This window comes from Lipophrys pholis (genome assembly GCF_963383615.2).
Source record: "Lipophrys pholis genome assembly, chromosome: 3".
Lineage (NCBI taxonomy): Eukaryota > Metazoa > Chordata > Actinopteri > Blenniiformes > Blenniidae > Lipophrys > Lipophrys pholis.
In genome coordinates this window covers 21,094,572-21,121,939 of record NC_137627.1, presented here as the reverse complement: position 1 = coordinate 21,121,939, position 27,368 = coordinate 21,094,572, and the positions used below count along the sequence as shown (strand labels likewise).

The following is a 27,368-nucleotide window of genomic DNA, read 5'->3' as shown; positions in this document are numbered from 1 at the left end:
GTTCGGTAACATTTGTCATTGAGATACTTGCAAAGTGAAAAACACAATTGATTGACCTTGAAATTTTAAATATAAAGTTTTTGTTTTGTTTTCTAAATGCTCTAAACATAATCTACTGAAGGCCTTTATGTTGAAGGCATGTGTGACTCGTTAGCAACTGATTCTATCAGAAATAAAACCGTTCCGCGATAAACCGCCGATACATTTCAGTCACGAGAGCAGAAGTCAAACACTCGAATGGAGAGTAGAGTTCACCTTCAATAGAATAAATATTTCAAGTTATTAGTCTTTGTCTTGAATTTTTCTCCCCTGAAATAAGAAACTTTGCACATTTCCATTGTTTTGCCAGTAAGACATAAGACATTGTAGTTTGGCATTTGGCTCCAGGCAGCAGATTGAAAATACCACATTTTCTATGTAGAAATACTATGAAGTAGTGATGGCTAGCTGAAGCTTCATGAACCAGTCTTTATTTTCTAAAGCCACTAGATGGCGCTGTCCGTTGAACAAGTGTTTGAAAACACATTTCATTGCCGGTCTTTCGGCCTCTAGCCTCAAACCAAGAGCGCCATCTGGTGGAGTCAGAAAATGAAGGCGCTTCATGAAGCTTCATTTGGCCAGCGCTCCTGTGAAGACTTGATACACAATGAGTCAAACAAAATGTGATTAAAAAAAAAAGTACATTTATTCCAACTATTCTGGCAGTTTTGGAGACACAATACCGACGTACACTTTTTAAAGACTAAAATGGAGTAAAAACTAATTCATTAGAATTAGTCAAAACTTTTCTATATGTGTCCTAAAAGAAAGACCTAAAAATAAAACTGTGGCGAGGAAGGAAAAGGTCCGTTGTTTAAATGATTCAGGTTTTGGTGACGAGCTTCAGAAGCGTGTTCTTCAGGTATATGCACAGCTGGTTCATCAGGTCTTTGTTCTGACCCTCCACCCAGTGCATCTCCACCACCACGTCGGCCTCCTCCAGCAGCACGTTCAGCAGACACTTGAACAAGAAGTGTTGGGTGGGGGTGGGGGTGGGGGTGGGTGACGGAGGCTCTTCTTTCTGCTGTGGTTCAGTACAGGTGGAAGCCTCCATGACCGCGTCTTCGCCCGCTGCTTCTTCCGATGCCTCCGTTTGTTCTCCTCCTTCACTCGGCTCGTTTGCAGATGCGCCTTTGGCCTCGGTGTTACGATCCTGGCTGTTGCCGTGTGATGTGGTGCCGGGCTTCTTTAGGGCGGGTGGAGGTGGAGGTGGAGGTGTGCCGGCAGCGGCGGGGGCGGCGTGAGAGCTGGTCCCAGCGCAGTGAGGGGCTCTGGGGAGCTCTCGCAGCTGACGTGTCTGCTCACGTCTCTTCGGCCGGCCGTGGATCCAGGTGTTCTCCACAGCTGTCAGGAAGAGGCTCCTCTGCTCTGGGTTTCTTCTCGGGACCTGTTTGTGCAGCACCTGAGAGACAAGAGGCACCAGCTCCTTTTAACTGTTTCACTTCTTTCCCTTCCTCAATAGAAGAAAGCAAGAACATCTCGGTTTCTCCTCGCCGCTGGAGCCAGACTGACTGAGTCTCTGCTACTCCGTCTTTAAACTCACCTTCAGGTCAGTGAGCGTCTTCTCCAGCAGGGCGGCGACACTGTCCACCGGACCGCTGCCGCCTGAAGCCTTGTCCCGGAGCTCCTTGACCCCTGCCTCGGGCACGGTGAACGACAGTGGCTTCCGGGTCTTCTCCAGTTTACGTTTCTTACTGGGAGGAGACTGAAACAGGGAAAGAGACACAAACAAGTGTAACCAGATAAAAGACAGAACTTTATTCATCAGTGTCTCATTCTTTAAAATTATCATCTAATTTTAATCAGAGGGACACAACCACAAACATCAAATACTGATTTTTACTCCTGCAAAATCCTCTTTGCAATGTGAGTGAAGTGATAAAAACTCCACACAGAACAGAGAGGAGTAATATTTTCAGTTCCTTTGTATTAACTGAAGGCTTTATGTCCTCTGGGTTTTACTCCCTCCTTTGTTTTTCTTCACTTGCTCCGTTTGCTGCTTGTTTGAGGTCACGAAGTTACAAATGGAAGGATTAACCGTTTTCAGAGACTCCAAAAGACTTAATTCTACAAGATCATCGCCAATGTGAGGACCACTGCTGCCGGCAGGGGGCAGTGCAGAACCACATCTAAATACATAATACAGTTTAAGATTTTTCAGGAGGAAACGCCTGTAGCTTTACAAACAAGCAAAAATAATAATAATAAAAATAAAAGTAACAACAATAACAATAATAATAATAATCCAAGTGAGGATGAGGAAATCAAAACATAATAAAATGAAAGATAAAATCTGATAACAAGGCATCAACAAGGCTGGTAAAACCATGGAAAGGAGGAAAAGAGTTAAAGACGTTTGCAAAGAAAAAAACCCTTTAGTCCTTTCTCGAAGTAGAATAGTTGAAAAAATGTTAAAAAAATAAATAAATAAATAAATCGAAGAACATAATGGCAAAATACTTTACGACGCCTTCAACGTTGTGGGAAACAAAAAGAAAACAATTCCCAGAGACCTCTCCACCCTGTGCAGAAGAAAAAACGTAAAACATGAACTCAACGTGCGAACTCCTGTGGTCATTCTGACTGTCACTTACAACCTGCATCAAAAGTAAAACTGACTTTGGAAAATGAAGAGATTACAAGTCGTGACGGTGACAAGAAACTGGTAGTTAAAGGGAGCCACTCAGGAAGACAAAGTCCAAACATGTCAACACCAACATCCAGATGTTTTCTCACATTTCTATTCCTCAGAAAGTTTCTTATTTGAATAGTTATGGAATCGTTGGGTTTATTATTATTGTTGTTTCTTCGTCTCACACGAACCACAACACTGGCATCAAGATGATGAACACCAAACGTCTCTGATCAGAAAGTCCACGTGATGAACCCACAGCGTGAGGACGAGGAAGTAACTTTTCTATTTAAGTAACTTATTTATCATTGATTCACTTTGTCCAGAAGAGAAAGAATTAAAATCTTTTATCAGATTTGACAAATAAAGCTCAAATTTCATCTCGTTCAAGTTTGTAAATATATGTTGTCAATGTATCTTATCTATTTCTTCTTTTTTTTTTGTTATGATGTACCTGACATGAGTTTCACGCCACTGCCTGTAACTCCTGGCCACAAGAGGGCGCTCAAAGCCCACGAACCTGCAGTGATTTCAACTCTTCCTTCTGTCTAATCCTGTCTAATGTCACACTGTAATGGCGCTGGAGGTCATTACTGATCCGTGTCCCGTTTCAGAGGCTGCATGTCCGCTGTGCGTCTGCTGCAGGCTGAGTGCGAGTGTGGAGATGGTGGGGGGTCTGCATCATCAGCAGCATCATCATCATCAGCAGCAGCAGCAGCAGCAGCAGCAGCAGCAGCAGCAGCAGTGTGTGGTGACGGAGCAGACAGCATGGCCGACTGACCTACAAACGGCAGAGGGAAGGAGCCGCCTGTGACCTTCACACTGCTGCGCTCCTCTGGGAGCAACTTTCCATCAAGACTTCAGTCAGACTCATTCGGAGCTCTGCCAGACGTTCCTGAACAAATCTTCTCTGCATTCTGCTGCTTTGTGCCAGAGAACCGCTTTTTAACCTTCATCAGCTGAGAATCTCTGGTGAAAATGAGGTTTCCTTGTAGATTCTTACTCAGAGGAGACGGAGACTTTTAATTAAAGAGCCGACAATAAGACACTACCTCGTCTGGCTGCTTGTTGAAGCTTCTTTCATTTCTTATTGTTTGTCCCAGACGTCTCTCCCGCCGTCTCCTCCTCCCTCCATAAGCCCCTCGGCTCATTGTACAGGAAAAGGAAATCAATAAAAACCATCAGGCCAGCCCTGTCTGTTTGTACCCTGCATCCTTGACACACATTTTATTAAACACCCACACCCACCCACCCACCCACCCACCCACCCACCCACCCACCCACCCACACACACACACACACACACACACACACACACACACACACACACACACACACACACACACACACACACACACACACACACACACACACACACACACTCCTCATGTACAATCTCATATACTGAATAGCATCCTTATGTGATCCTGCTCTTTCACTCTATTATTAATCCCACTTATCCACTCTCACCTCCCTGCTCTGTACCACACACACACCCCACATTGCCACGCACACACAGACACCCACACAATGACACACACCCACACATTGACACACACACACACACAGTGGGCGATTGACAACCTTGCAGTAAAAGCCTGCCCCCCTAAAAAACTAGACTGCATAAAAAACATTTGAGCTTCTAACAAGAGCTCTTCATTTCAGATATTATGTTCAATCATCATCTTGACATAATGAACACGAACACACACACACACACACACACACACACACACACACACACACACACACACACACACACACACACACACACACACACACACACACACACACACACACAAAATGGAAAAAACAAAAATGTTCCACCTTCAGGCAAACACTGTAAATCATATTATTATCAGCGACCCCCCCCCTTTCCTTCCAGCCGTCCCAGAAGCCCTGCCTGCCCTTTGCCCCCCCACCGCCCCCCGCCCCGCCACAGGTTAGATGTATGAGCAACAGCCAGCCTCAGGCCTCAGATCATGCCTCACAACAGCCTTTTTTCCCCCCATCTATGAATCATTTTATTGTTCCTGCTTCTGTTGTTTGTGTTTGTTTTTAAAACTGTAATAACATCCAAACTTAAGTCCATAACAGCTGATATGATGTGCTTCTTCATGATGGTACGGAGAGTTACGAGAACAGAAGGGTCACCTTGGATATTATCAATAGCTGTTGAATTCATCTCCCCAAAGGCCACACCTGCAGGACAACTGGAGACCCCAGCTACATCGATACACACAAAAACACTCCCTGTTGCTTCACATTCACTGCAACATGAACGTTTTGTCCAGAGGGAGGTCAAGAGAGGCTGAAGCCCGGGTGGTCAAACATTAATTTGAAAAAAAAAATGAAATGGAACATCCTGACGCAAGAGAGGAACCAAGTGACTTTATAGCGGTCTCCCAGTGAGAGTCAAACCCACCCAGGTACAATACGTTAGTGCGGTTCATCTGTGGAGGCGTTCGCACCCTGTGACACATCAAACAAGTCAGCAGTCAGTAGGCCTCTGCTTACAGATGAGCTCTGGTGCAGTTTGATTAAACTCGTATGGGAGTGTGACTGCAGTCCGGACCAAAGAACGGCAAACAGACATTTTGTCTTCACAGTTTATCATAACAGATGTTTCTACCTGAGAAGTTATTATTACTGCTTTGCTTTCTTGTACCTTTAAACAAGTTTCTTAGCTGGTAAAAATCCCACAATCTAAGAGCTGAATGTTTTTTGTTTTTTTAAATATCTTTTGATAAGAGAGCAGATCTAATTCCACCATCTTTGGTCTGGAGCAGGAAGCTGCACGAGTGTGAACACTGCCTTAGAAACCTTCACAGATCATCAGAGGATCCTCCACAGACTCCAGAGGAGATTATAGAACAGCGTTTTCTATGGCGATGCAGTCACTCCCAAACAATAACACTCAAGGGGAGGTAACAGTGATCCCTAAATCTCAGCTAACACTCCGGACAGGTCGCCATCACAGACCAAACGCACATTGACATGTAAGGTCAATTTAGTCACAGAGCGCTAACCACCAAAACACAAACTTCCTCACTTTTACATATTTGACCTACTGCAACATGAAGAGGGTGTTAAGTACAGTAACTGTGTCCCATCATTTCCACATGCAACAAAAAATATAATACTGACAAGTAATACAAAGTTTTTGAAAAATTGTTGAGTTTTGATTTATTCCTAAAAAATATTCTTCCAAAACAAGAAATGCTGAGCGGTTCAGCTCAGTTAATGATGCAGTTGCATATTTGAGTAATAACTGGCTACATCTGGTGAACCAGAAGAAGAACCAGATATAGCAGCGGGAGGAATTTGCTGGCTGGCTGGGTAACGAGGGGTTAAGTGGGTCAAATCTGCCTGCATGTCACATATGTTATATTCTATATGTAACATTAATGAGCACTACGCACACACAGAGAGAGAGAGAGAGAGAGAGAGAGAGAAATGCATGCAGGCAGAATCACGTAGTCAACCATACAGTAACACACACACACACACACACACACACACACACACACACACACACACACACACACACGCACACACACGCACACACACGCACACACACGCACACACACGCACACACGCACACACACACACAGAGAGAGAGAGAGAGAGAGAGAGAGAGAGAGAGAGAGAAATGCATGCAGGCAGAATCACGTAGTCAACCATACAGTAACACACACACACACACACACACACACACACACACACACACACACACACACACACACACACACACACACACACACACACACACACACACACACACACACACACACACACACACACACACACACACACACACACACACACACACACACACACACACACACACACACACACACACACACACACACACACACACACGCACACACACGCACACACGCACACACACACACACAGGAGGGGTCTGCCTGGTAATGATGGTGAGCAGCTCCCGAGTGTAAACGACAGTGGATGTGTGCGAATGTAGAGGAGGAGGGTAGAAAATGTAGGCCAATCATTCTGCTTTACTGGCTCTGTGCTGAAAAGACCAAAACAGTTTTCATCACAAAACCTCCACCTGTTTCTGTCTGAGTCAGACTGCAGCAGCGTTTTGTTTGTTCCCTTTCTGAGCGTGGGTGCGACATGTTGCCTGTTCTATTCATCTCTACGTCCATCCGTGTCCAGACAAGTCGGCAGGGCCGCGTGTGCACACGGACCTGCCCTGGAAACTGTTGCCTGGCTACTGCATGTTAGAAAATCACATAAACATCTCCCCAGAGGGTGTAGTAAGTGCACATAATGGAACGGAGAGAGGCGAGAGGATGGAGGGGAGCCACGCTGCTGCATTATTGAGGAGGAGCTTTTTAGGGAAACAGAAAAAGCCAAGTGGAGAGGAGACTCCACTGGTGCAGATATTTGGTCCTCAATGACAGCCAGTGCCAGATTATTTTACGCCGCTCCAACACTGAAAAATCAATGTGAAGCACAGGACTTACTGGCACGACCACGTCTTCATAAAAACTCCAGGCCAGCGCCCAGCGCATCGTCCGCCCCTGACAGAACTCTGTGTGGGTCACTTTAGGAACCTGAAAGAAAATAGCAAAACCAGTCAGCAAAGGTCTGAGGAGAAGCTTTGTGTACAGACATTTAGAGTGGGGAAATAAAAAGTTTAATTGCTTCAAGAAAACATCTTTGGCTCATCACTTTAAAGCGTTATTTTAGACTGTCTGTACATGTATAGTACAATTCATCTGGAGACTATGGTTGCATCGCCAAGAAAAACATTATTTTCCCCACCAATCTCCAATACAACATCAGGTAGTCAATGGAAACGAGCCTGAAGTGGTGAACTGTCTGGAGAAAATGAGCGGATTGGACATGTGCTGATGTGATGCACAAACTGGACATGATCAGTCTTTAGATTTACTGGGAAAAAAGTCAAATATCTGTAATGGTGGGTGAGAGAAAAAAACCTAGGCAGGGATCTAAGGTGTAAAAAGCCCATATTTGGTGTGAAACCAGTGTTTTAGCTGCCCATCAGGACTGCACCAATAAATACAAGGAGGTCACTTAGATACGGGTCAGAGGTCAAACATATAGACTACATTTAGGCACATTGTCTAAATTACTAATGCAAAGAGAAAAGAAGACGCGGTGTGGAGGAGTAATGAGAGATAAGAGCATTAGCATATTAACCACAGCAGGTTTCTTTTTGCAGACGCTCGTGGAAACGAGGCGTCAGTCTCCTTCCTGGACGCGTGCCAGAGCGGCACTCACTCTGATGACCAGCAGAGACTGTGGAAAACCTCTGGAGGAGGCTCGAGGGCTGGCAGGTGCTCCGGGCGGAGGGAGGGAAGGGGCTGGCAGAGCACCAGAGGCCCGCAGCAGTCAGCAGTCATGTGCTGGGTTATTAGTTAGGCTAATGACACTAATGCATGTTAGCTGCAGTGTCGTGTGACTCAGTCACGCACCGCTGACAGAAATCGGCTCATTCGTGGCTCGCTGGCGTTGCGGGACTAGAGGAAATGCAGCAGGTACACACATCAAGGTGTTTGATAAAAGCTTTAGCCACCTTCTTTTATCGAGGCATCAAAACAACGGGAGGAAGTCGTAAGATCACGCAAACAGTTTGCACTTTGGGTTTGTGTAGTTTTTGGTTGCGATCAGCAAAGAACAACCGTAAACACACAAGTAGGAGTATTCAAATGAAGAATTCAGCATTACTGCCACCAGCATGAAAAGAACTGATGTAGAGCACAAATTAAGTTTGATAACATGGAGATAGAAGGAAGGTAATATTGGAGCGTTATGGCAAAAAAATTCAAATGAACTCGGCTTGGAAGAAAAAAAAAATCATTGCAGACTGAGTGTGGAAAAAAACCAGATCGGAAGAAAATAAATATCCAATAGTAACATTTTCATGGATAAACGTGGTGGAGATCAGCTGAGGAAATCCCCCTCAGCACAATAACTACAGCGCGACTAAAGGAAGATCAGATGTGCACTTTCCTTTCAAATCTATTCAATACAGACACAATCATAAGAAATGCATTTGCTTTCAAGCGTTCTTGATGATGCGGCTCTTTCTGGTAAAAATGCCAGATCTGGCATATTTATTAAGACGCTCTGTGAATAACGCCTTTTAATTTGCCTTCAGGCCTCGACCAGTTTCCTCAAGCTTTGCTCTGCCAAAGTAAATTCACCAAATTCAGGCAAGTTGATGCCATCACTCACACTCTACATCCCTAAGAGGTAGAAAAGACCAGACTAGGGCTCCTGGGATCACAACACAGCCAGCCACTTAAACTGCACTTTTCATTCTATTGACTATATCCAGATTTGTAACACACAAAGAGTTTAGAAAAAGAAAAGAGGTTCTCAATATGCTTTGCTGTTCTGGCTCTCATTAGCTACTCACCCCTTGCTTCCTCAGTTCCTCTTTCAAAGGTGTCAGGCTGCACTTCTTGCCCAACATGCAGCTGTACCACCTGCGGAAAGAGGAAGCAACATCAACCAGCTGCGTGCGGATACGTGACGGGTAGAGGTGAAGGTAAGAACATCGTCCAGCAGGGCACGGTCTCACGGCGGAGGAAAGGCTATTTAGAAGTTGCGTCATGCAGCGAAGCCGGATCGATAATCTCTGCTGTGCTGCCTTTGGGTTGCGATCAATAGTCGGCAGAGATAAACACATCAGGGAATCGCTACGGTCAATTTCACCGACCTCTGAGAGAGAACGGGATCTTTTCTTTTCTCAAAGCTAATTATCTGATCTTTATTCAATCACCACAGCTTGAAAACATGCAGATCGTGATTTAAATGTGTGTGCAGAGTGTGTGATTCTTCACATTAAGTCAAAACAGGAGTTTGGATCAAAGTCTTTGCTCTGTGCTCTTCACTGTTCAGTTTCAGTCCTCTGGCCTTCCTGCTGCTGAAATCCAGCTGAGAGACGACGATCAAAACAAAAATTCACACCATCAAAAGTGCAATTACAGAAAATCCTGACTATTATCTCCTGGGACACATCCGGTTCCTGCCTGGTGAAGGTTGTTGAGTGTGAACAGAGTACTGCAGAAATGACTGTTAAACCGCTAAAATAAGTTATGTTTGCGTCTTTACTATTGGCTTGAAACCAATTAAAAGGAGAGCGAGCGAGACACTTTATAAATCCAGAGGTAAATCAAATTTATACAACAATTGTGGGGAGGGGGGGCTTTCTCTGAGAAAGTTGAATGTTTAGCATTTACATGAGTAGGCTCTCTCAAGGGTTCCTCCCACAGTCCAAAAACATTCATGTGAAACATTTTGATGACCCTAAACTGCCTTCAGGTGTGAATATGAGTGTGTGCAGATGTCCGTCTCTGTATCTAATGGGCTGATTATTGATAAAACAGCAACAGTAAAACCAATATAGTTCTGGCCACAAATGTAAATAGACTGTAATGTAAATGTAAATACGGTATGGCCTCAAAACAAATGTGTCAGAATTTGTCTAAATCTTTGTGAGGCATGAAGCTGCTCCTCCAAACTGTTCAACTGGTGACTGAGGGACAGAGAGAGGCAGAGACATGCAGTCGGGTTCGGGGCGTACAAGAATGCTTAAGGGGGTTAAAGGGGGCGGGGTGGCACGACATGTCAACCTCGTGAAATATTGATGAGCTCTAATATTCACAGATGTTCTCTGCTTTTCAACACAGCAGGGAGGAACACCCAGAAGAGACCACCCTACCCCCACCCCCCAAAAAAAAGCCTCCACCGGCATTTTTTTTTTCCCCCCAAAGAGTGTGAGCAGCTGCATCAGCTTCAATATTCAATCCTTCCTCTTCACATTTCTGGAGCGCAGGCATGTGATTACAATCTTATTACTGGAGATGGTAATTTTCACATCAATGGCTCCATGAATTAGGAGTATTACCTCATTTCTAACAGCAGTTAGGCTGCAGGTTGCAGTCATCTGACAGTAATTACTCTTTGGTGTAAAGAGGAGCGGGGTGATGCGGGGTGGCGAGGTGGGGTGTCTCCGAGGACCAATCGGAGAGGCTGGCAGTGTTTCCATGGACACCTGGAGGCTCCGGTGTCCCAGCATGCTTTTGGGGAGTGACAGTCGGCTGCGGTTGGTTTGGCTGGAGCCTCAAACCTGTTAAATGGGACGGTTTTCTCAGCTCGGTGCGTGAGTGCAACACGAGAGCAGGCAGGTGTTAACATCAGCCCTCTCAGGACGTTCGTCTTTCCACTGAAGCAAGCCCCCCCACCCACACACCCACACACCCACACACACACACACACACACACACACACACACACACACACACACACACACACACACACACACACACACACACACACACACACACACACACACACACACACACACACACACACACACACACACACACACACACACACACACACACACACACACACACACACACACACACACACACACACACACACACACACCTCTCTGCAGGAGGCTGAGCAGGTGCAGCTTGTTTAATCAGTTTTAATAGCAGTGCGACGCAGCTACCCCTGCCCGGGTCTCGCTCCACCGCCCCGCTGACAGCCCTTGTAACGGGGGAGGGTAAAGTGACGGCAGCCCCAGAGACCCCCACCCATTCAGCCACCCATCCACCCAAACACAGCTGTTCCCTGTGGGCTCCCGGATACAGCTCTGGGGTGAGCGGGTGCCAAAACCATTACAGCAACTGTGGCTGACAGCTCCATCAGTGTGCGGAGTGCAGCCAGCCATCTGCCCGGTTCACCTCTTGGTGTCTCGGCTCACTACTGCGCTCAGCAGCCGTTAAAACCTCACCAAGTCTCGACCGACCCACACAACTCTGCTGCATTCATCTTTAGTGAATGTGAAGCTGTAAAGGCCAGATTCAAATGTTCCTATTTAAATGACCTTGCAAAAAGAAAAACACTGAAGAAGTCCCGCCCGCCTCCTCACCGAAGGCGTTTCTTCAGCTGCAGGCTGTCATGGATGATCCTCTTGACAAACTCCAGCTCCCCGCCCTCTGCCATGATCTCCGTCACACCGCCTGTGTTCACGGAGCTGGGTGGAGGTCGCCGCGAGTTCCTGGAGTTTACCCCCTGAAGAGAGCACAAGACAGACGGATTAGGACCAAATCCTATTAGGAGCCGGTTCGTATGTAAACAAACAGTGTTTTAAGTTGGAGCTGCTCCGCCTCCTGATCGAATGCTGTGTTTACTCACAAGTCCTCCATGTTCAAAAGGTGTGTGGAATTTATGATGCATGTATGCAGTGCGTTACTTGGAAAGTTACCAGTTGGGTAAAGCAGACTTCTGAATAGGGAGTGTTAACATGACAACAAGAAAAAGTCAACAAGTTTACCCCCAAATAATGTACAGAAACACAACAAACAGCATCATCATCACCCAGAAAACCCAAATCATCATTAAATCAAACCAGTAAGAGCTTGAATATTCATTACATTTTAACAAGTGTTTCGGTTGCAGTAGATAAACTATGTCAGCTCGGCGAAGCACACCATTAGCTGAAACGCTTCGTGACAAATGTGACAAAAGGTGAAACATTTACTTTTGCTTCAAGCTGGTTGGCAAAGAAAGGCGGGTTGCACATGCAGAAGTCGTACACGATCTCGGTCTCTTCTTTCAAAGCGTCCATCAGGAGCGTCTTCTGAGGGACTTTGACAACTGGAGGACGGAGACATTGAAACAATGAGGCGAGAAGCGCTCGACTATTTACATTACTACAGATTTTTTTTAAATCATTGGTGTTTGGTGATTTCTTTGCACTGAATGACAGTGATATGGAGATTTTTCTATTGACTTGTACCTCAAAGTTTTGCATAATCCTGTATGTTTAATACAAAATATTGGCCGTTTGTGATTATTACATTTTTGTTTCATTTACTCATCACGTCCCCAGTAGTTAAAGTTAATCCACACTGGGAAAATGAACGATTTTGGAGCCAGTTTTAGTTGTTGATGTACAATTCTCTAATACGTCATCAATATCTGTGTGAAGGAAATGTTTTCATTACACTCAGGCAAACACATATTTCCAGCATTTATATTGTGCAAAAGATACTTGCGTTTGTTGACATCTTAGCGTCACGGAAACGTCTTGAGATTCCAGAGAAAGTCTGGCTGTTTTTCAGGTTAAATCGGGTCAAATGTTGATATTTTCACTGGAGATGCCACGACGCCATCTTTGATATCCCAGAAATCCATGGGGCAGGTTTCTAAAGATGACGTCAGTGAGCAAAACCAAAACACAGTTTGATGGCTCCAAATTCCGGTTTGTTTGTAAACATATCGACTTTGTTGTGATCGATTTGGGGAACTGCAGGTTGGAAATGAGTGTAAATGGTCTTGACTGTATTCATGTATTGGTTTATTCTCTGTGGAGAAGCATATTTTAAAGATTTCTTTTCTGCAAGAGTAACTTTAAAAGCCTCAGCCTATTAGAACCTGACAGTTTGGACCTGTAAAGCCGGACACAACCTAAATCATTTCGTTGGCCATAACTGGTCTAATGAAAATGCAGGACTCCTTATAAGAGAAATGTCACACATGATTATCAGAGAATAAACAATTTGCCTCAGGTCTTTACATCTTTCTACACCTTTTAAATGCTGAGACGGTGTGCAAACCGGCAGCTGCTGTTTAAACGCAGTCGATTAGTGATACTGGATAAACTGGTCAGGCTTAATGAAGCCCACAAACCTTTAACAAGGTCTGACAGCTTGTTCTGCTCCACATTTCTGGTGGCGTAGTCAAAGCAGATGTCATCAACCTCCGTGGCCAAGAAGTACCAGCCGTTCATCGTGGCTCCCAGCAGGGGGTAGATACAAGACGCCCCTGTGCCTGAGGAAACAAACATTCACATTAATTGAAGAATCACAGTGAAGTATTTACGCACCGTGATGACTGACTGACTGTGATTGGAAGATATGGAAATGTGCAGTGCTGTTGAAATTGAGTGAGTACACTAGAGGAAGGGGGTCGGGGAACGTGACACGGTGTGTTTTTTAAAGTATTATTTGAGATGAAGTGGCCATAATGGACATTAAACATCAGCTGCAGGAGCCATTATTAAATCATTCGCATCTAACAGAGACCAGAGCTGCATAATTCAGGCGGAACAGACGTTACTAACAGAAACGCTCTGCGGTGATCCATCAGGGAGGGGACAGCTTCAGTCTGGTACAGAAAAGGTTCAGGGTCACCAATAAGAGGCCTGACAAACACGCACACACACACACACACGTTCGCGCAGGCACGTACGCACACGCGCAGAAAATGAAAACAAGCAGTGACATGTGGACAGGGATTTCCTGTGATGAGCACTGGGAACACTGGGACTGACTGTGATCACGTGCTGGAAGCAACATCTGACATTTTCTGAGCCGCGCTGAGCTGCAGGCGGCCGCGTTACGATCAAACAACAGCAGTTGGATTAACATTGAAATATTGTTATTCATCAAGAGTGTAGCCATTTTTAAACGGTCTGCAGACACGTTCAAGCCCACTAAGTGTGTCTACAACATCAATCTCACTGTGGAAATGAGCACTTGCGCCAAAACAACATAAATCTCGGTGATACCGATGTCGATGCCTCTGCGTGGCTGCTTCTGGCCGTCGGTGAGGTCCTCCACCCAGTGGATGTAGTTGAGGCGGAGGGGGACGGTGGGGATGAGGCGCTCCAGGGGGATCTCGATTGTCAGACCAAAGTCCTCCTTCAGCAGGGTGCAGGTCAGTGCTCGCACCGCCTCGGGCTCTTTGAAGTTCACGCTGTGGGAAAGACAAATGAAGCCGAGTGAGAGATACATTTTACACCCTGCACTGGATCCAGCCTACACCACATTAAAGTGAAAATCCAGATTCTTCAAACCAGTAACAAATAAATACATCAAAGCAGACACGGCTATAGAGGTCCATTTATATCTTTATGTTTACATCTATAATGAACTAAAAGGTGCCCATAAATATTAAAAGCGAGACTGAAAGGAGAGCTGTCATCAAGTAATAATTATTCTCCAACCTTATGCATACATAAAGTTGAATTTAAAATCTCTTTCAAGACACGACCAAGTCCAGTCGATCTGATTCAGTTGATTCGAGGTTTGTTTAAGATGGGAGCTGCGGGGATGGAGCAGAAGAGGAAGATCTCAGTTTCATGAATTCCGGTCGGTGTAACAGTAGAGGAGGCAGCTGATGGGGTGAGACGGAGGCAGACGATGTGCTGTAGCGACCACTGAACCGAGCAGTCGAACAGACGAAAAGATGTGTTGAGATTCATCCCACTGTCCTGAATGTGATCAGAATTTTGTGAGACATTAGCAGATCATCTATTGCCAATAATGTGAGATCTGGTTTATATGTAATGCTGATCATACCAGGAGTCCTTGGCCGAGGCAGTGAGGAATCCGTATGAGAGATGTGAGAGAAACCAGACGTTTCTGTCAAATATTTGAAATCTAAGCAGATGTGGGATCCTGACGAGGTGCTCACAGTCAGACAAAATCGATATGCATGTGTGAGAAGATTCAGAGTTTTGTTTTGGTTTCTGTTGTGCCAGTCATCAGTCTGATGCCTGCACTGATGACTTGTGATTGTTATATAAATGCTATGAAAGCAACAAATGACTGTTCTGTCATTTGCTGCTTGCATTTTTGTACGGTGGCAAATTACTTATGTTCTAACAATGATAGTGTGTGTGTGTGTGTGTGTGTGTGTGTGTGTGTGTGTGTGTGTGTGTGTGTGTGTGTGTGTGTGTGTCACCTAATAAAAAAAAAATAAAAAAAGCAATGCTTCAGCAGGATGGTGACCAGGCCATAAAAATAAAAACTACGCTGTCCGGATGCTTTCAATCCATTGACTTGCTGATCCTCTTGTTTTAACCACTGCAGCCGCCGGACAGCAATTCATCAAGCAGCTCTTCATACAGCACTTAATTAACCTTATGGCCATCCAGCCACTGTACTGCCCCCGTCACGCCTCTTTATAACTCAATGAGAACAGGCATCAACACAGTGCACGGCCTCAAACATTTCTCTTTTCCTTCACTAGCACTGTCCAAACCTTGCTCAATGTTTAACTCTAAAAGTGAGCCTCAGCCCTCAAGGTACCTTGTGCACAGCACAGACACGTCGCACACAAACACACACAGAGCAGAGGGACAATGGGTAGACAATCAGCCCATCAATCCACAATCCTTCCCACTGATGACAAAGAGTTTTACGTTTTCAGCACGACTTGGACCACCCACTTTTTACCCCCCCGACATGTTTAATGATGTCAGCTGTCACATGAGCAGGCACAAGCGCTTCAGACAAAACGAGTGGGCGAGATCAGGATAATTAAAGCTGTGCAGAGTGCTTTCGCACCTCGGCAGATGCAATTAGACACATCCCGGTGATGGCAGCGTCTGGCGCCTCACAGGTTTGGTGGGAGCTTTTTAATGTAGAACAAAAAAACAGATGACTGACGGATAGACGGACCTGCAGCTCAAGAGTCTGACCGGTCAACCCTTTATTTTGTATTTCCAGTTACATAGAAACTGAAGACAATTTTCAGCTTCCCTTCACAACAAATCAAAGTGCATCCAAATGTCCATTTATTCAGCCGTACAGGCACGTGTGATGACCACAGAGCCCAACAGTTTCATTAAGTGAAAAACACTGTTGTATCATAATTGCTATAAATAGCTGAAACACTGCAGGGAACAGTAACACAGAGAGACAAGTGTGGAATTTATATTCCAAGTATTCAAAAGTCTATTGAAAGGGAGAAAGACTGCAGAGTTCATTCAATTATGGTAGTAATAAATGTATATTGCTATGTTTATTATCTTCATTTCCCTGAATGTCAATAGATTTACTATAACATTCATATGTGTGAGGACAACCTGATTTTAATTGTGTTGCTGAACAGAGCCATGGAAAAAAAGAAACCTTGACTTCATCAGGCTAATTACAAAGTGTGGCAGTAGAGCACACCACCGCCGGGTTCCCCCACAGAGGCACGGAGTTTCCCGAAGCGTTCTTTTATTAGAGTAAATCAAAACACCAAACTAAATCACCAGACTCACACACACGGCTCCTCTCGCAGGCTTTGCTCCAGTGTGTGTCTCCTGCCTGTCACTCCTGTGTCCGGGCAGAGAGGTGAGGCAGCACACCTGATCTCATCAGGGGATAGGGTGAGGCCACCTCCCTGCCACACAAGGTACTACCCTGAGATTGTGAACGGACACATTTAAGATCAGAGCGTTTGTGGAGGAACAAGTTAAACTGAATAAGGAGAAACTGGCATTTTCATCCAAACCTCATGTTCCAGTTTTCTTTTTCCCCAATTACAGATTGGCGTTACAGATTAAACCCGTCAACTACATTGCCATGAAATGACACATGATTTATGCAAGTATCCCTTTATGAATATTGTTTCTGAAAAAAACCCAAAAAACTAACGTTTTGTAACACACACATACTGCATTTCTCATGAAAACACTTCAGTGCATCAGGACTAAACATTGTACATGTGTTTCGTAGTAGAAACAGAAAAGCCACTTGTAAGAAAAGCAGCAGTGATCGGGGTTGGGGTTTGCATGTTCTCTCTGTACATTCGTGGGTTTCATCAGGCTTTCCAACTTCAGACCAAAAACATGCATTTGATTTGAAGTGGTGACTCAAAAGTGCACTGAGATGAGCGTGTGTGGCCGTCTGTATTGAATATATGATGGATCGGTGACCCTGGTACGGCTAGCTGGGATGGCGTCCTCCTAGAATTATTCTGACTCTGAATTAGATCGCCAGAGAGGTGACGACCGTGCAAGGCACTCAGTCCAGCCACGGGGAGCATTGTGGGGTTCAGCGTCTTGCTCAAGGACACTTGAGAATCAGATGGAGATGAGAATCAAACCGGTAACATTCTGATTGGAAGACGAGCCACTGCCGCCCCAAAGTGAACAGAAATGATTGGCTGGTTGGATCGATCAATGTGTGGCAGCAGACATTGACTGGCCTGCACCAGGGCCTGACCTCAACCCCATCAAACTCTTTTCATGATGAACTGGAATAGAGACAGCGACCCAGGACTTCTTGTCTACAAACATTTAGATCCTCTACAGAACAAATGGGCACTAATTCTCACAGAAACACTCCAAAGCACAGTGAACAGCCTTCCAAGAAGATATTGGAAACTGTAACATTTAAAGAAAGTTATTTTTGTTCCTAGCTTTTGAGCTTTCTGACAAGTTGTAAACATTAACCATCACACTTTAACAAAGTGATTTGAGCATAAAGTGCCCAAAAGCTTTTTTTGAAACCTGCTGAATATTTGTGCACTGAAGAACAGGAGGCGAAACAGTCTGTTCACTGGGCATCTCCATCCAGGAGTGATAACAAAGACAAACGACCCTCGATGAGAAGCAATTTACCTGCACCCTCCCACATCAATCTTAGCTCGCCGTCTCTGCACCTAATGAACATATAAGGTTAATGGTGCAGCTTCAACAGCTGTCCACCTCGTGCGGAAAAACCACCACCTGGCACCTCTGATGAACTACGACTCTGACGAGATTTACACTTTAAAAGACGCGCGGGCTTTCGTGAGGAATCAGACTAATGAGGGGAGGAATGCTACGTCAGCATATTTCTCCTAAAATGAAGGCGAGCCGCTCCGATCCCGGCAGCTCTCAGATATCCTGCCCTCTCCCTCGTTTCTCCTCAGAGGCATCATTAGATAAGGATCAATATTCAGAGGGGGAGGCTGCCCAGTCCAGCCCGCTATTTTTAGCCCCATCATATCTGTGCGTGTGTGTGTGTGTGTCTGTGTGTGTGAGAGATCACTCCCATCAGCAGCGCTGCGAATCCCACATCTCCATGGCAACCCCACCTCCTGAACAGATGAAGGGAGCACGCAAATCCGGCCACGCTGGAGCAATGGCTGACGCCAGGAGGAACGTGAGCGCGCCCGCCGTTTACGCCTCCGATGGTGCGTAGGTTCACCGCTGCGTGCGTACGCCCACCGACGGGTCTCGGCGAGGGACAAACCTTGAGCTGGGAAGTTACGAGGGAGGAAAAGACACGGGGCACTAAACCTAGACCGGGAAGGTGAAGGAAGTAGTTCAGCACGGTGAGACGGACCGGAGGTGTCAGTCGAGTCTGATGAGGTGAGGAGGTTTTAATGCTGAGGAGCAGCCAGAGAGAAGAAGAAGAAGAAGGAGGAGGAGGAGGAGAGTTTACAGCTCCTTCTCACTACATGATCAACATAAAAGCAAACATGCACTTTCAATCTCCGTCTGCATAGAGGTGACCTTCCTGGCATATCTACTCCTCTGCGAGTGTGCTGGGAAATATTTTTGCCAATTAGCAGTAAGTCCTCTCATCTCAGCTGTTTTTGTTTTGTTTTGTTTTGTTTTTTCAAACATGCCGAGTCTTCACAAGCCAGAGAAGCACCAAAAAACTCACTTAACAGAATATTTCTGAGCTCATTTGCCAATTCAGCAGATGTGCCGACACTGAAAAGACAGACAATTACGTTGGCGGAACGAACCAACAGGCAGGCTGAAATGTGGTCTACTTGTTTCAATCACGGTTTTAAATTAAATTCTTATCGCAGTCCTGCAAAGCTTGAATGCTCTTATAACGGCATTATTTTAGTTTTAAGGCTGCAGAAGCACAAATAACTGTACATTTCTGAACTTCAAAAACCTTTGAAATGTCAGTCCCTCAGTAGGTTTTTACCGAGAAGTTCATTGTCGAATTGGAAAATGTCATATTTTCAAATGACAAAATGCCAACCAAGTTTTTGCATTTTTAAAATCACAGTTCCTCTAAATCTCCATCAGATCTGTACCTCCCTCCCCATTCTCCAAAAACACCAACACAAGCAAACTGACATTCAGACTATTTTGATTTTCTTGGCCCACATTTCATTTCCATTAAAATCCTGCACATTTCCGCCACTGCTGCCTGTGGTCTGATTTCTGGTCTCCACTCGCCGCTATCAGTCCTCCGCACCAAGCGCTCTCTAAATGAGGGGACTCGTATCTCCCTGGAGGAGTGAGTGAGTGTCTCCCCGAGATTACCCTCATCCCCCCCAACTCCCTGCTTAAATACTTAAAAACCCACGAGATGAATTCATTGAAAAATACAAAACCACTCTAATCCCTCCGCTGACGGAGCGACGGGGGGAGACGAGCCAAAATTTCTGCAGACGTTTAACCAGAGTTGCAGCAACACAAAGCGTGAGACACAAAACCTGGATGTCCCTTCACGCCACCTGCAAACCTGTACCGGCTTCTCCTCTTTCCTGTTTCAGTCGGTTTTTAGACACTGTTGCAACAGTTGCAAACTATGCATAAAGCCCTTCAAATAAGGATTTTGAATTAAAGTAAAAAAGTATTCGATCTCTTTGTGACCTGTGGATCTAAACATCCATGAGGAGTTTGGGGACCTGAGAAGGCATAATGGAGAAAAGACGGCCATATTTGCTCCAATGCAGTGAGCGCCAATCAAACTGATCAAAGTGACAGTACAGCACTTTTTTCATATGATGTTTAAACATCTTGTTGTTGCTCCGAACCAACTCCTGACAGTTATGAGAGACATGACAATGTAATAAACAACAAAAGAATATTAAGATGATTAAGTGATCATTTAAAGATAAGCAGCGTCAGGAGTTACGTTGATCATAGACCTAGTAATAATCAATGTACAGATAAATAGGATAATGAAGACCAAATAAATGGATAACAATGAATTAAAATAAATAAATAAATACTATAAAATGAGAGCAAAAATGGGTTAATAATAGATGAAAAAACTTTATGAAAATAAGGTGAAATTAAAGTCCCCAGTCCAGGACATTTATTAAGGGATTAAAGGTATACTTCATCATATTGTAAAACCATACTGTGACAGTATGATAGGAAATATTTATATATCCTACTTAGATAATATTTAATTCATAAATTAGGATAAATGTCTGATTTTGGCCCATTTTAAACAATATAGATTTCATTCCCAAAAATCCCAACCATATATTAGATGTTTATTACGAAATGTTATTTTTAAAAAAAAGAAAGAAAATAAGACATGTAAACATCCTTTAGGGTAAAACTGTTATATTTCAATGTATTTCAATTAATGTTCTGTAAATAGTTGATTCATTATACAAAGGGTATTTATGACAGCAGAGTTGCAATCCTGTTTGACTGTCAGTGACCAACAGTTTTGCGTCTCCTCATGTTTCTGCTTTCTTATCGTCTAAATTTCTTTTCCATGCAGAGCGTCAAACCCAAACACGTCCAGCCCATTGTTGTCATCTGGGTTGCCTGTCAGAGACGCACTGACAGACGTGGAGACGCGACACAATGGTAATTAACAGCTGTCACAGACGGACTTCGCATCGCGATTTCACCGCCTGCCCACACACGCTAAAAAGTGATTGACTGGTCACCTCGCAATCACAGAGACCAGCCCACACCGAGATGTTCACCATCGCACGCAGATGTTCACACCTTCATCTGCAAAACACACAAAGCGTGACGACAAATCCTGATTTAGTCTTAGTCTTTTGAGTAACACGCCATTTAGATTTAGTCTTAGTTTAGTCATCTGAAACCTTTTTAGTCAGTCTGGTTTACTTGACTAAATATCATAATCGTTTTAGTCGAAAAAATCCACAGTGGACTTAGTCGACTTAGTCTTTCTCCAGAATATCCAGTCATTGGAAATAATCATCAGTCTGTTATGAAATGGTATTTAAGTTTCAATATGTGATACAGACACAGATTTAACTGTTGGATGACAAAACATGTATTTTTTTTTCTTAATGTCAAAAACATGAGCATGGTATTTTCACAAAAGGTGAAAACAAGCATGCCAATCCTCTGGAACACACACAGACACACACACACCTTCCTTCCACTGCAACATGTCCTAAGAAACTTCAAATACTATTTGAGTTGTGCATATACCAAAAATAAACTGGATACTATGTACAGATTTGTTTTATGCAACTTTAGATACGTTTTTCTGTTCTCGTGGTTCAAAGTATAAATAAATGCATTTACTTCTGGATCACCTTGTATCCAGGTACGCATGCACACACTTTCAGCGTCAGAGCAAACTTGTAAACATACTGGACAATCCTGTGATACATTCCACACAACTGTGATGACCTACGCCCAGTGCTGTGCTGGCTAAAAGAAAAAGACAAAACAGCAGCAGAAAATTCAACGTGCACATGCATGCACACACATACACACACAGGAGTTACAAGCAGATCAAACACGTTTCATACAGACATTCGCACTGAGATATGCACAGGAAGCTTTCTGGCACTGTTTGACCGGCCCACTGACCTACTTAATCTAAATTGATGGTTCGATTCAGTTTGATAACAACGTGAAGTCCCACTAATGCACACATACACACACACACACACACACACACACACACACACACATAGAAGCATACACCCACAGAGAGTGGAAATAAATACATGTGCAGTTGTGGGTTCATCAATCATGCGACTGCTGTTGCACCTCCTGCTGCTGCCAGCAGCTGAATGAGCAGGGCGCTTCACACTGAGACACGATCGGTGCTGAATGTGCTCCTGTGGGCCTCGCTGAGAGAAAACTGGTGTATCGCCGGAAATAAAAGTACGATGTGACCTAAAGCCTCTGGACAGCTGGACATTGTAGGTCTGCGCAAACACATTTTACTGTGCAACTTTGTTGATCTACGACATGCGCCACTGTGTTGATCAGCTCATATCTAGTTCAACTCGGCATTAAAATTCCACGGTAGAAGATAGATGGAAAAAGACCTATTTTGAGGAATCCTACCAGCTCTATGAACTTTCTGCAGGAGAGGCACCAACATTTTTAGAGTCAGATTTACAATCAAGCAAACAATAGAAAAGATTATATTGAACATTCAATTACCAGCTTCATACAGACCGACTGTGTTTTATGTCTCATGTCAGGATTTTTACTCACACAAAAGTAGAATTTTCATCAGCTCAGAGTAAATGACCGTATACATTGTATCTTTATGCATTCTTAATCTGTCATTATAGTTTAAAAGCGGCAGTTCACAATGCCCAGTTGTCTTTTAACTTTGTAAACACGGAGAAAAGGCAATTTAAGAAAAGACATGGACGACGTTATAGGAACATTTAAAATATAATCGCTTCAGTCTGTTTCATTGTAGTGATCCTATGGTCTTCCCTCATGCGGTACACAATAAAAAACAAATTGGTCTCAGCAAGAAAAAAACAAAACAGCGGCAGAATAAATGTAGCAACGCGTGCTCAGCAATGCCACCTACAGTCACTGTCTCACTTCCTGCTTTTTCAACGTGGTTTTATGCCAGACTAATTATTCTATAGACATACTATGGAAAGTGAGGACTAATAACAGTCTTTACAAACATTAAATTGACTTTAGAAAGTTCCAAACACACACTCCCCCCCACAGGCTCAATCCAGTTTGTGTGGGTTTGTGCAACCTGAGGTGAGACTCAGTTTCTGCTCAACTGTGACTAGAAAACATAATTGAAAGATTGGAAATATGCAGAAATTACACTTAAAGCACACTATATAAATATTAATGTCTATTTTGTTTTAGCATTATTTGTTTGGGGCTTTCAGTGATGACAGGCGAGTCCGAGACTCAGCGGCCCTGACGGCACATCCCTGAGTACCAACAAGTGAAATGTGGTTTTTCTCTCTGTAGATTTATTTATCAGGCAGGAAACATTCAACAGCATTACATTCATGGTCTGTACTTACTTCTTTTGGGATAAAACAGACAGATACTTCGAAAGAACAAACACACTTCCACATTGACAGTCACACATGTTTTAAATGAAATATATCACATAGATCCCAACCCTTTTCCCAACTGTAAATGTAACAATATTTGCAGACAATAAGTTCTTTCCCACCGCAAGCCGTCTTTTAAACAGAGGACTGTAAATGTACCACATGTCAAACTACCATGGAACATGTGCAATAACTCCCTACTCACTCACTGTTTTTACTTATTCTTTCTTATATACTGCACTTCCGCAACGGTATCAATAACTTATTTGATCTCAGGTACTTTTTAATTGTGTGTGTGTGTTTTTGTTGGTGACCCTGCATTTTCATTTTGTTCTGCAGTGAATCTCTCATGTAATTTGCCTGAATGACAATAAAGTAATTTGAATATAGGTATAAGACGCCATATTTCAACACCCATGCTTAAAAAGAATTCTTGCTTTATGTGAAAATTGTAGATGTTGTTCAGCCTTTATTCCGTATTGTTTTTGTTTGCTTGTTTCTGTACTTTTGGTATTTGAGGATGTTTATTAAATTATGTGTTTTAAAGGGGTCATAATATGTAAAATTACCTTTCTAATGCTTTTCCAACAGTAATAGTCGCCCTCATAGCTAGGATTAACGCTCCAGAAGTGAAGAAAGTCTGTCATCTCTCTCTCTGGCTTGTTTCAGTTTTTAAAAAGTGTGTTGCTCCGATGAGCCAATCAGAAATCAAACCCTAGATAGTGTCATCTGGGGTTTAGCCAATCCCATTCAAGGTAGGCCCTCCCTTTGACCCTCCCACAATTAGGCAGCCCTGCTCTGGCACATGGCGCCACGAGAGGAAGTACTTCCTCCTCTTCCCAAGATGGGCATGTGTGGGCGGAGTCAGTCCAGCTCACACAGACACAGCAGATTCTGAATGTAGCTCCTATGATCCAATATTCAAATGGCTGAAAGTCAAAGAAAAGCTGGATTTGGGACAATAAACTCTGAATACAACGTTTTTAGACCAACAGGACCATGTGAAAGTGTAGAAAAGCTATGTATATGACCTCTTTAATAAAGAAGACCCTAAATTATTTTCTTGTCCTCTGTGTGCCTTTGTAGCACTTGATAAGAGTGTGAGCTGTTTGTTCAATCAGGTCCACAGTGATATTTTAAGAAAGCAATCACAACATTGATGAGGTATCAGCAACAGCATGTGTATCACTCTGGACTCTGCCACAGAGAAGAAAGCTGGACTTTCTCCTTCCACTACATGAATGGACGCATGGATAATGTGTGTCTTCTCTCTCTGTACTATAGGACAATGTGCAGACTGTGTGAGCATAAACGGGAGGAATATTGTCCCCATTTGGCTTCAGGCAGTTGCGTCTTATTTCCATAACTTAATTGGACATTTTAAATCGAAAGCTGCGCCATAATGCACAAGCACTCATGTTTATTTTCCAGTAATCACAGGGCAGTAAAGAGTGCAGCAGTGTGGAGATAAACAGTGTTCTTCTCTCTGGTACTTACACGGCTCGCCCCGCCAGGCTGGTGTGCACATGCTTCTGGAAGTCCGGGTATTTGGAGGCAAGGTAAGCAAAGTCCGGAGGTTTGTCCTTGTACCGGTTGCGAGGATGCATGGACCTGTTAAGAGCCATGCTTCAAGCTCTGATCCCACAGAGAGACAACACAAGGAGATCAGTAACAGACAGCCTGCAGTTCTGACAGAGAACACACTCGATAGTAAACTGCTCCTAAACATTATCCACAGAAAACTTTCTGCTGTGTCTCGCAGCGCTGGTTGTGCACTTATCCCACAGAACTTACTAAAAGTGACTAACTTTATGTTTTGAATCGGTCCAAAAACAAACGAGCGGCTAGTTTGAAGCTAACTTACGCCTCTGCTTACCTTCACCTGCTGCTTTTTACACACAAACCCGCCGAATAGTCACAAAAAAGCACGTTGAGGGGAGAAAAAAAAAAGATCAACACAAACTCACGTTGTCCAAACGTCCCTACTGGACTCTGCAACTCACTTCCTGGATTCTCCTGACGTCACCAAGTCACGTCGTTACGTCTTGACGTCATTGAAACGGTTGTCAGGGAGACAGGAGATGAATTTGAAGGGAGTCAATAATAAAGATGGCTAAAACATAACATTATTGATTTAAAAGACATAACGTTAGAAGAAAACATGTGTGAAAAAAAAGAAACAGCAACATTATTTAAAAATAGAAAAAACAAGAATGTGTTTTAAAAACTGAAAATGAAAGTACTTAAAAAAATTAAAGGACGCAAAACAATCAAGAGATTCATATATATATATTTATTTATTTATTTTTATTTTTATTTATTTTTTATCCTGTCCTCACTTTTTATACCTTTGCTGAATCAGTGTTTTCTGGTGAATGAAATATGATTTAAAATATAAATATTCAATAACATTTTCACATCAGATTGATTTAATATGCTGATTATAAACATTTTCAATGCTGTTTGCCAAGTCTGGCTTACTGTATTCAGATTGTAAAGATCTTTTTATGATTAGTGGCCCACCCATGTTAATATTTCAATTCAACCTTTTACAAATTTGCTCAAATATACAGTACAACTAAACTCAGGTGGTAATTTAAAGAAATGTAGAAATTCTGTATATTTATCGGCTTAATTGTGATATTGTCAGCATTGAGGAAAAAGTTTTTGCAATATTATCAGGTAGAGCTACAAAATAAATTGGTAAAAGAATATATTTTCATAGCAAACATGTTAGGTCATCTTTATCAGCATGATAGTCTCAGTTAGACATTTCAGTTTAAATGCCAACTTCTGTTATATCATCCTGCCTCACTGCAATCTAAAAAAATCAACTAAGCTACAAGTTCTTTGTAGTTGATCTTTTTTTTTTTTCTCTCCCGGCATAGCAGCTGTAAACAGACAGGAGCCTCGGCTGTAGATTTTCTTCCTTTATTATATTGCAAACAGTAATGACATCCAGGTATATTGTTAACAGTTTGCTTGTGTGAAGAGTGAGACCACAGTGGCGAACACATCGCGAGCTCTGCTCTGGGAGTTTGTTGTGCTGTCTGAAGCCCTCAGACGTGGTTCAAAGGCAGAGGCCCGAGGAGGAACGACCCACAGGCGGTCAGCCGCCTGCTGGTCAGTCCCTTTATCCAGCAGAGCAGCACAGGGATTGCTTAGGACCTGCAGAAGGGGGATTTGCTGTGTAGCTGCTTTCATTTTTGTTTTTGTTATAAAATTACATGAGCACACATCATCCTGACCTTTGATTATTCTCCATCCTGGAGTCAAAGGCGACAGGGGAAGATGGTTTTCTTTAGGTTTTTACAGCCTGGTATGTCATAGTGTGATCCTGAGGAGACTTTTTTTTTTTTAAAGTTTGTCATGTCATGACCACAAATGAGGCTGATTTCTCAAAAGATAAACCAGATTATGCCAACAAACGTCTCCATATTTTTTTTTTTTTTGGCTTCAGCTCAAACATTGAACACACTGGCATCTTCTTCAGCCCCGCCAAATTCAAATACATCATCAGTCCACTTTCCCTGTGGAGGAGTCAGTTTATAGAAATAAAAGAAAATCTTTATAAAGAAGGGGCACATCAGTGATATTCCCTGATTGAGAGGGCTTTTCCTTTGGGATGTCAGTCTGCCACAATCCCAGAGCGTTTACAGGAGGAGGCTGTAAAACCTCCTTCAAATAGCATCACACACCACAAAACCAGCCTTTCTGCAGCCAGAGAACAGAGCTGTCTGAACGCACAGGGGCCCATTTCAACTGCTGGTAATCTGGAGGATGACTTTGCCTATTTCCCCGCCTTCTGTAGTTTTTCTGCTAATTGTTATAAGCCTGAATTGATTTCTGTAAACAGCTGACTTGGCTGTTTGTCTCT

The 27,368-nt window shown here is 43.5% G+C and overlaps 1 protein-coding gene across 2 annotated transcripts; it reads right to left on the bottom strand.

Moving 5' to 3' along the window:
* Positions 1-662: 662 nt before the first annotated feature.
* mettl16 (methyltransferase 16, N6-methyladenosine) lies at positions 663-25,509 on the bottom strand. 2 transcript variants are annotated; one of them, XM_080459098.1, is made up of 10 exons: positions 25,459-25,509; positions 24,989-25,126; positions 14,262-14,449; positions 13,382-13,522; positions 12,231-12,346; positions 11,619-11,761; positions 9,090-9,159; positions 7,168-7,257; positions 1,583-1,744; positions 663-1,441 (listed from the first exon to the last, which is right to left on the bottom strand). In XM_080459098.1, the coding sequence occupies exons 2-10, from the start codon at positions 25,114-25,116 to the stop codon at positions 863-865; spliced, it is 1,617 nt and encodes a 538-aa protein (XP_080315224.1). In that variant the 5' UTR covers positions 25,117-25,126; positions 25,459-25,509; the 3' UTR covers positions 663-862. The 2 variants fall into 2 exon arrangements, with proteins under 2 accessions (XP_080315224.1, XP_080315223.1); XM_080459097.1 differs by having other exon boundaries at positions 25,368-25,507.
* Positions 25,510-27,368: the final 1,859 nt, after the last annotated feature.

Excerpts from the sequence above, each read along its gene's own strand:
- mettl16 (XM_080459098.1), bottom strand. The coding sequence starts at position 25,116 with ATGGCTCTTAACAGGTCCATGCATCCTCGCAACCGGTACAAGGACAAA. Across the intron at positions 12,347-13,381 it reads GCTGTCAGACCTTGTTAAAG|TTGTCAAAGTCCCTCAGAAG; the intron begins GTTTGTGGGCTT and ends TCCGTCCTCCAG. Across the intron at positions 9,160-11,618 it reads CAGCTGAAGAAACGCCTTCG|GTGGTACAGCTGCATGTTGG; the intron begins GTGAGGAGGCGG and ends CTCTTTCCGCAG.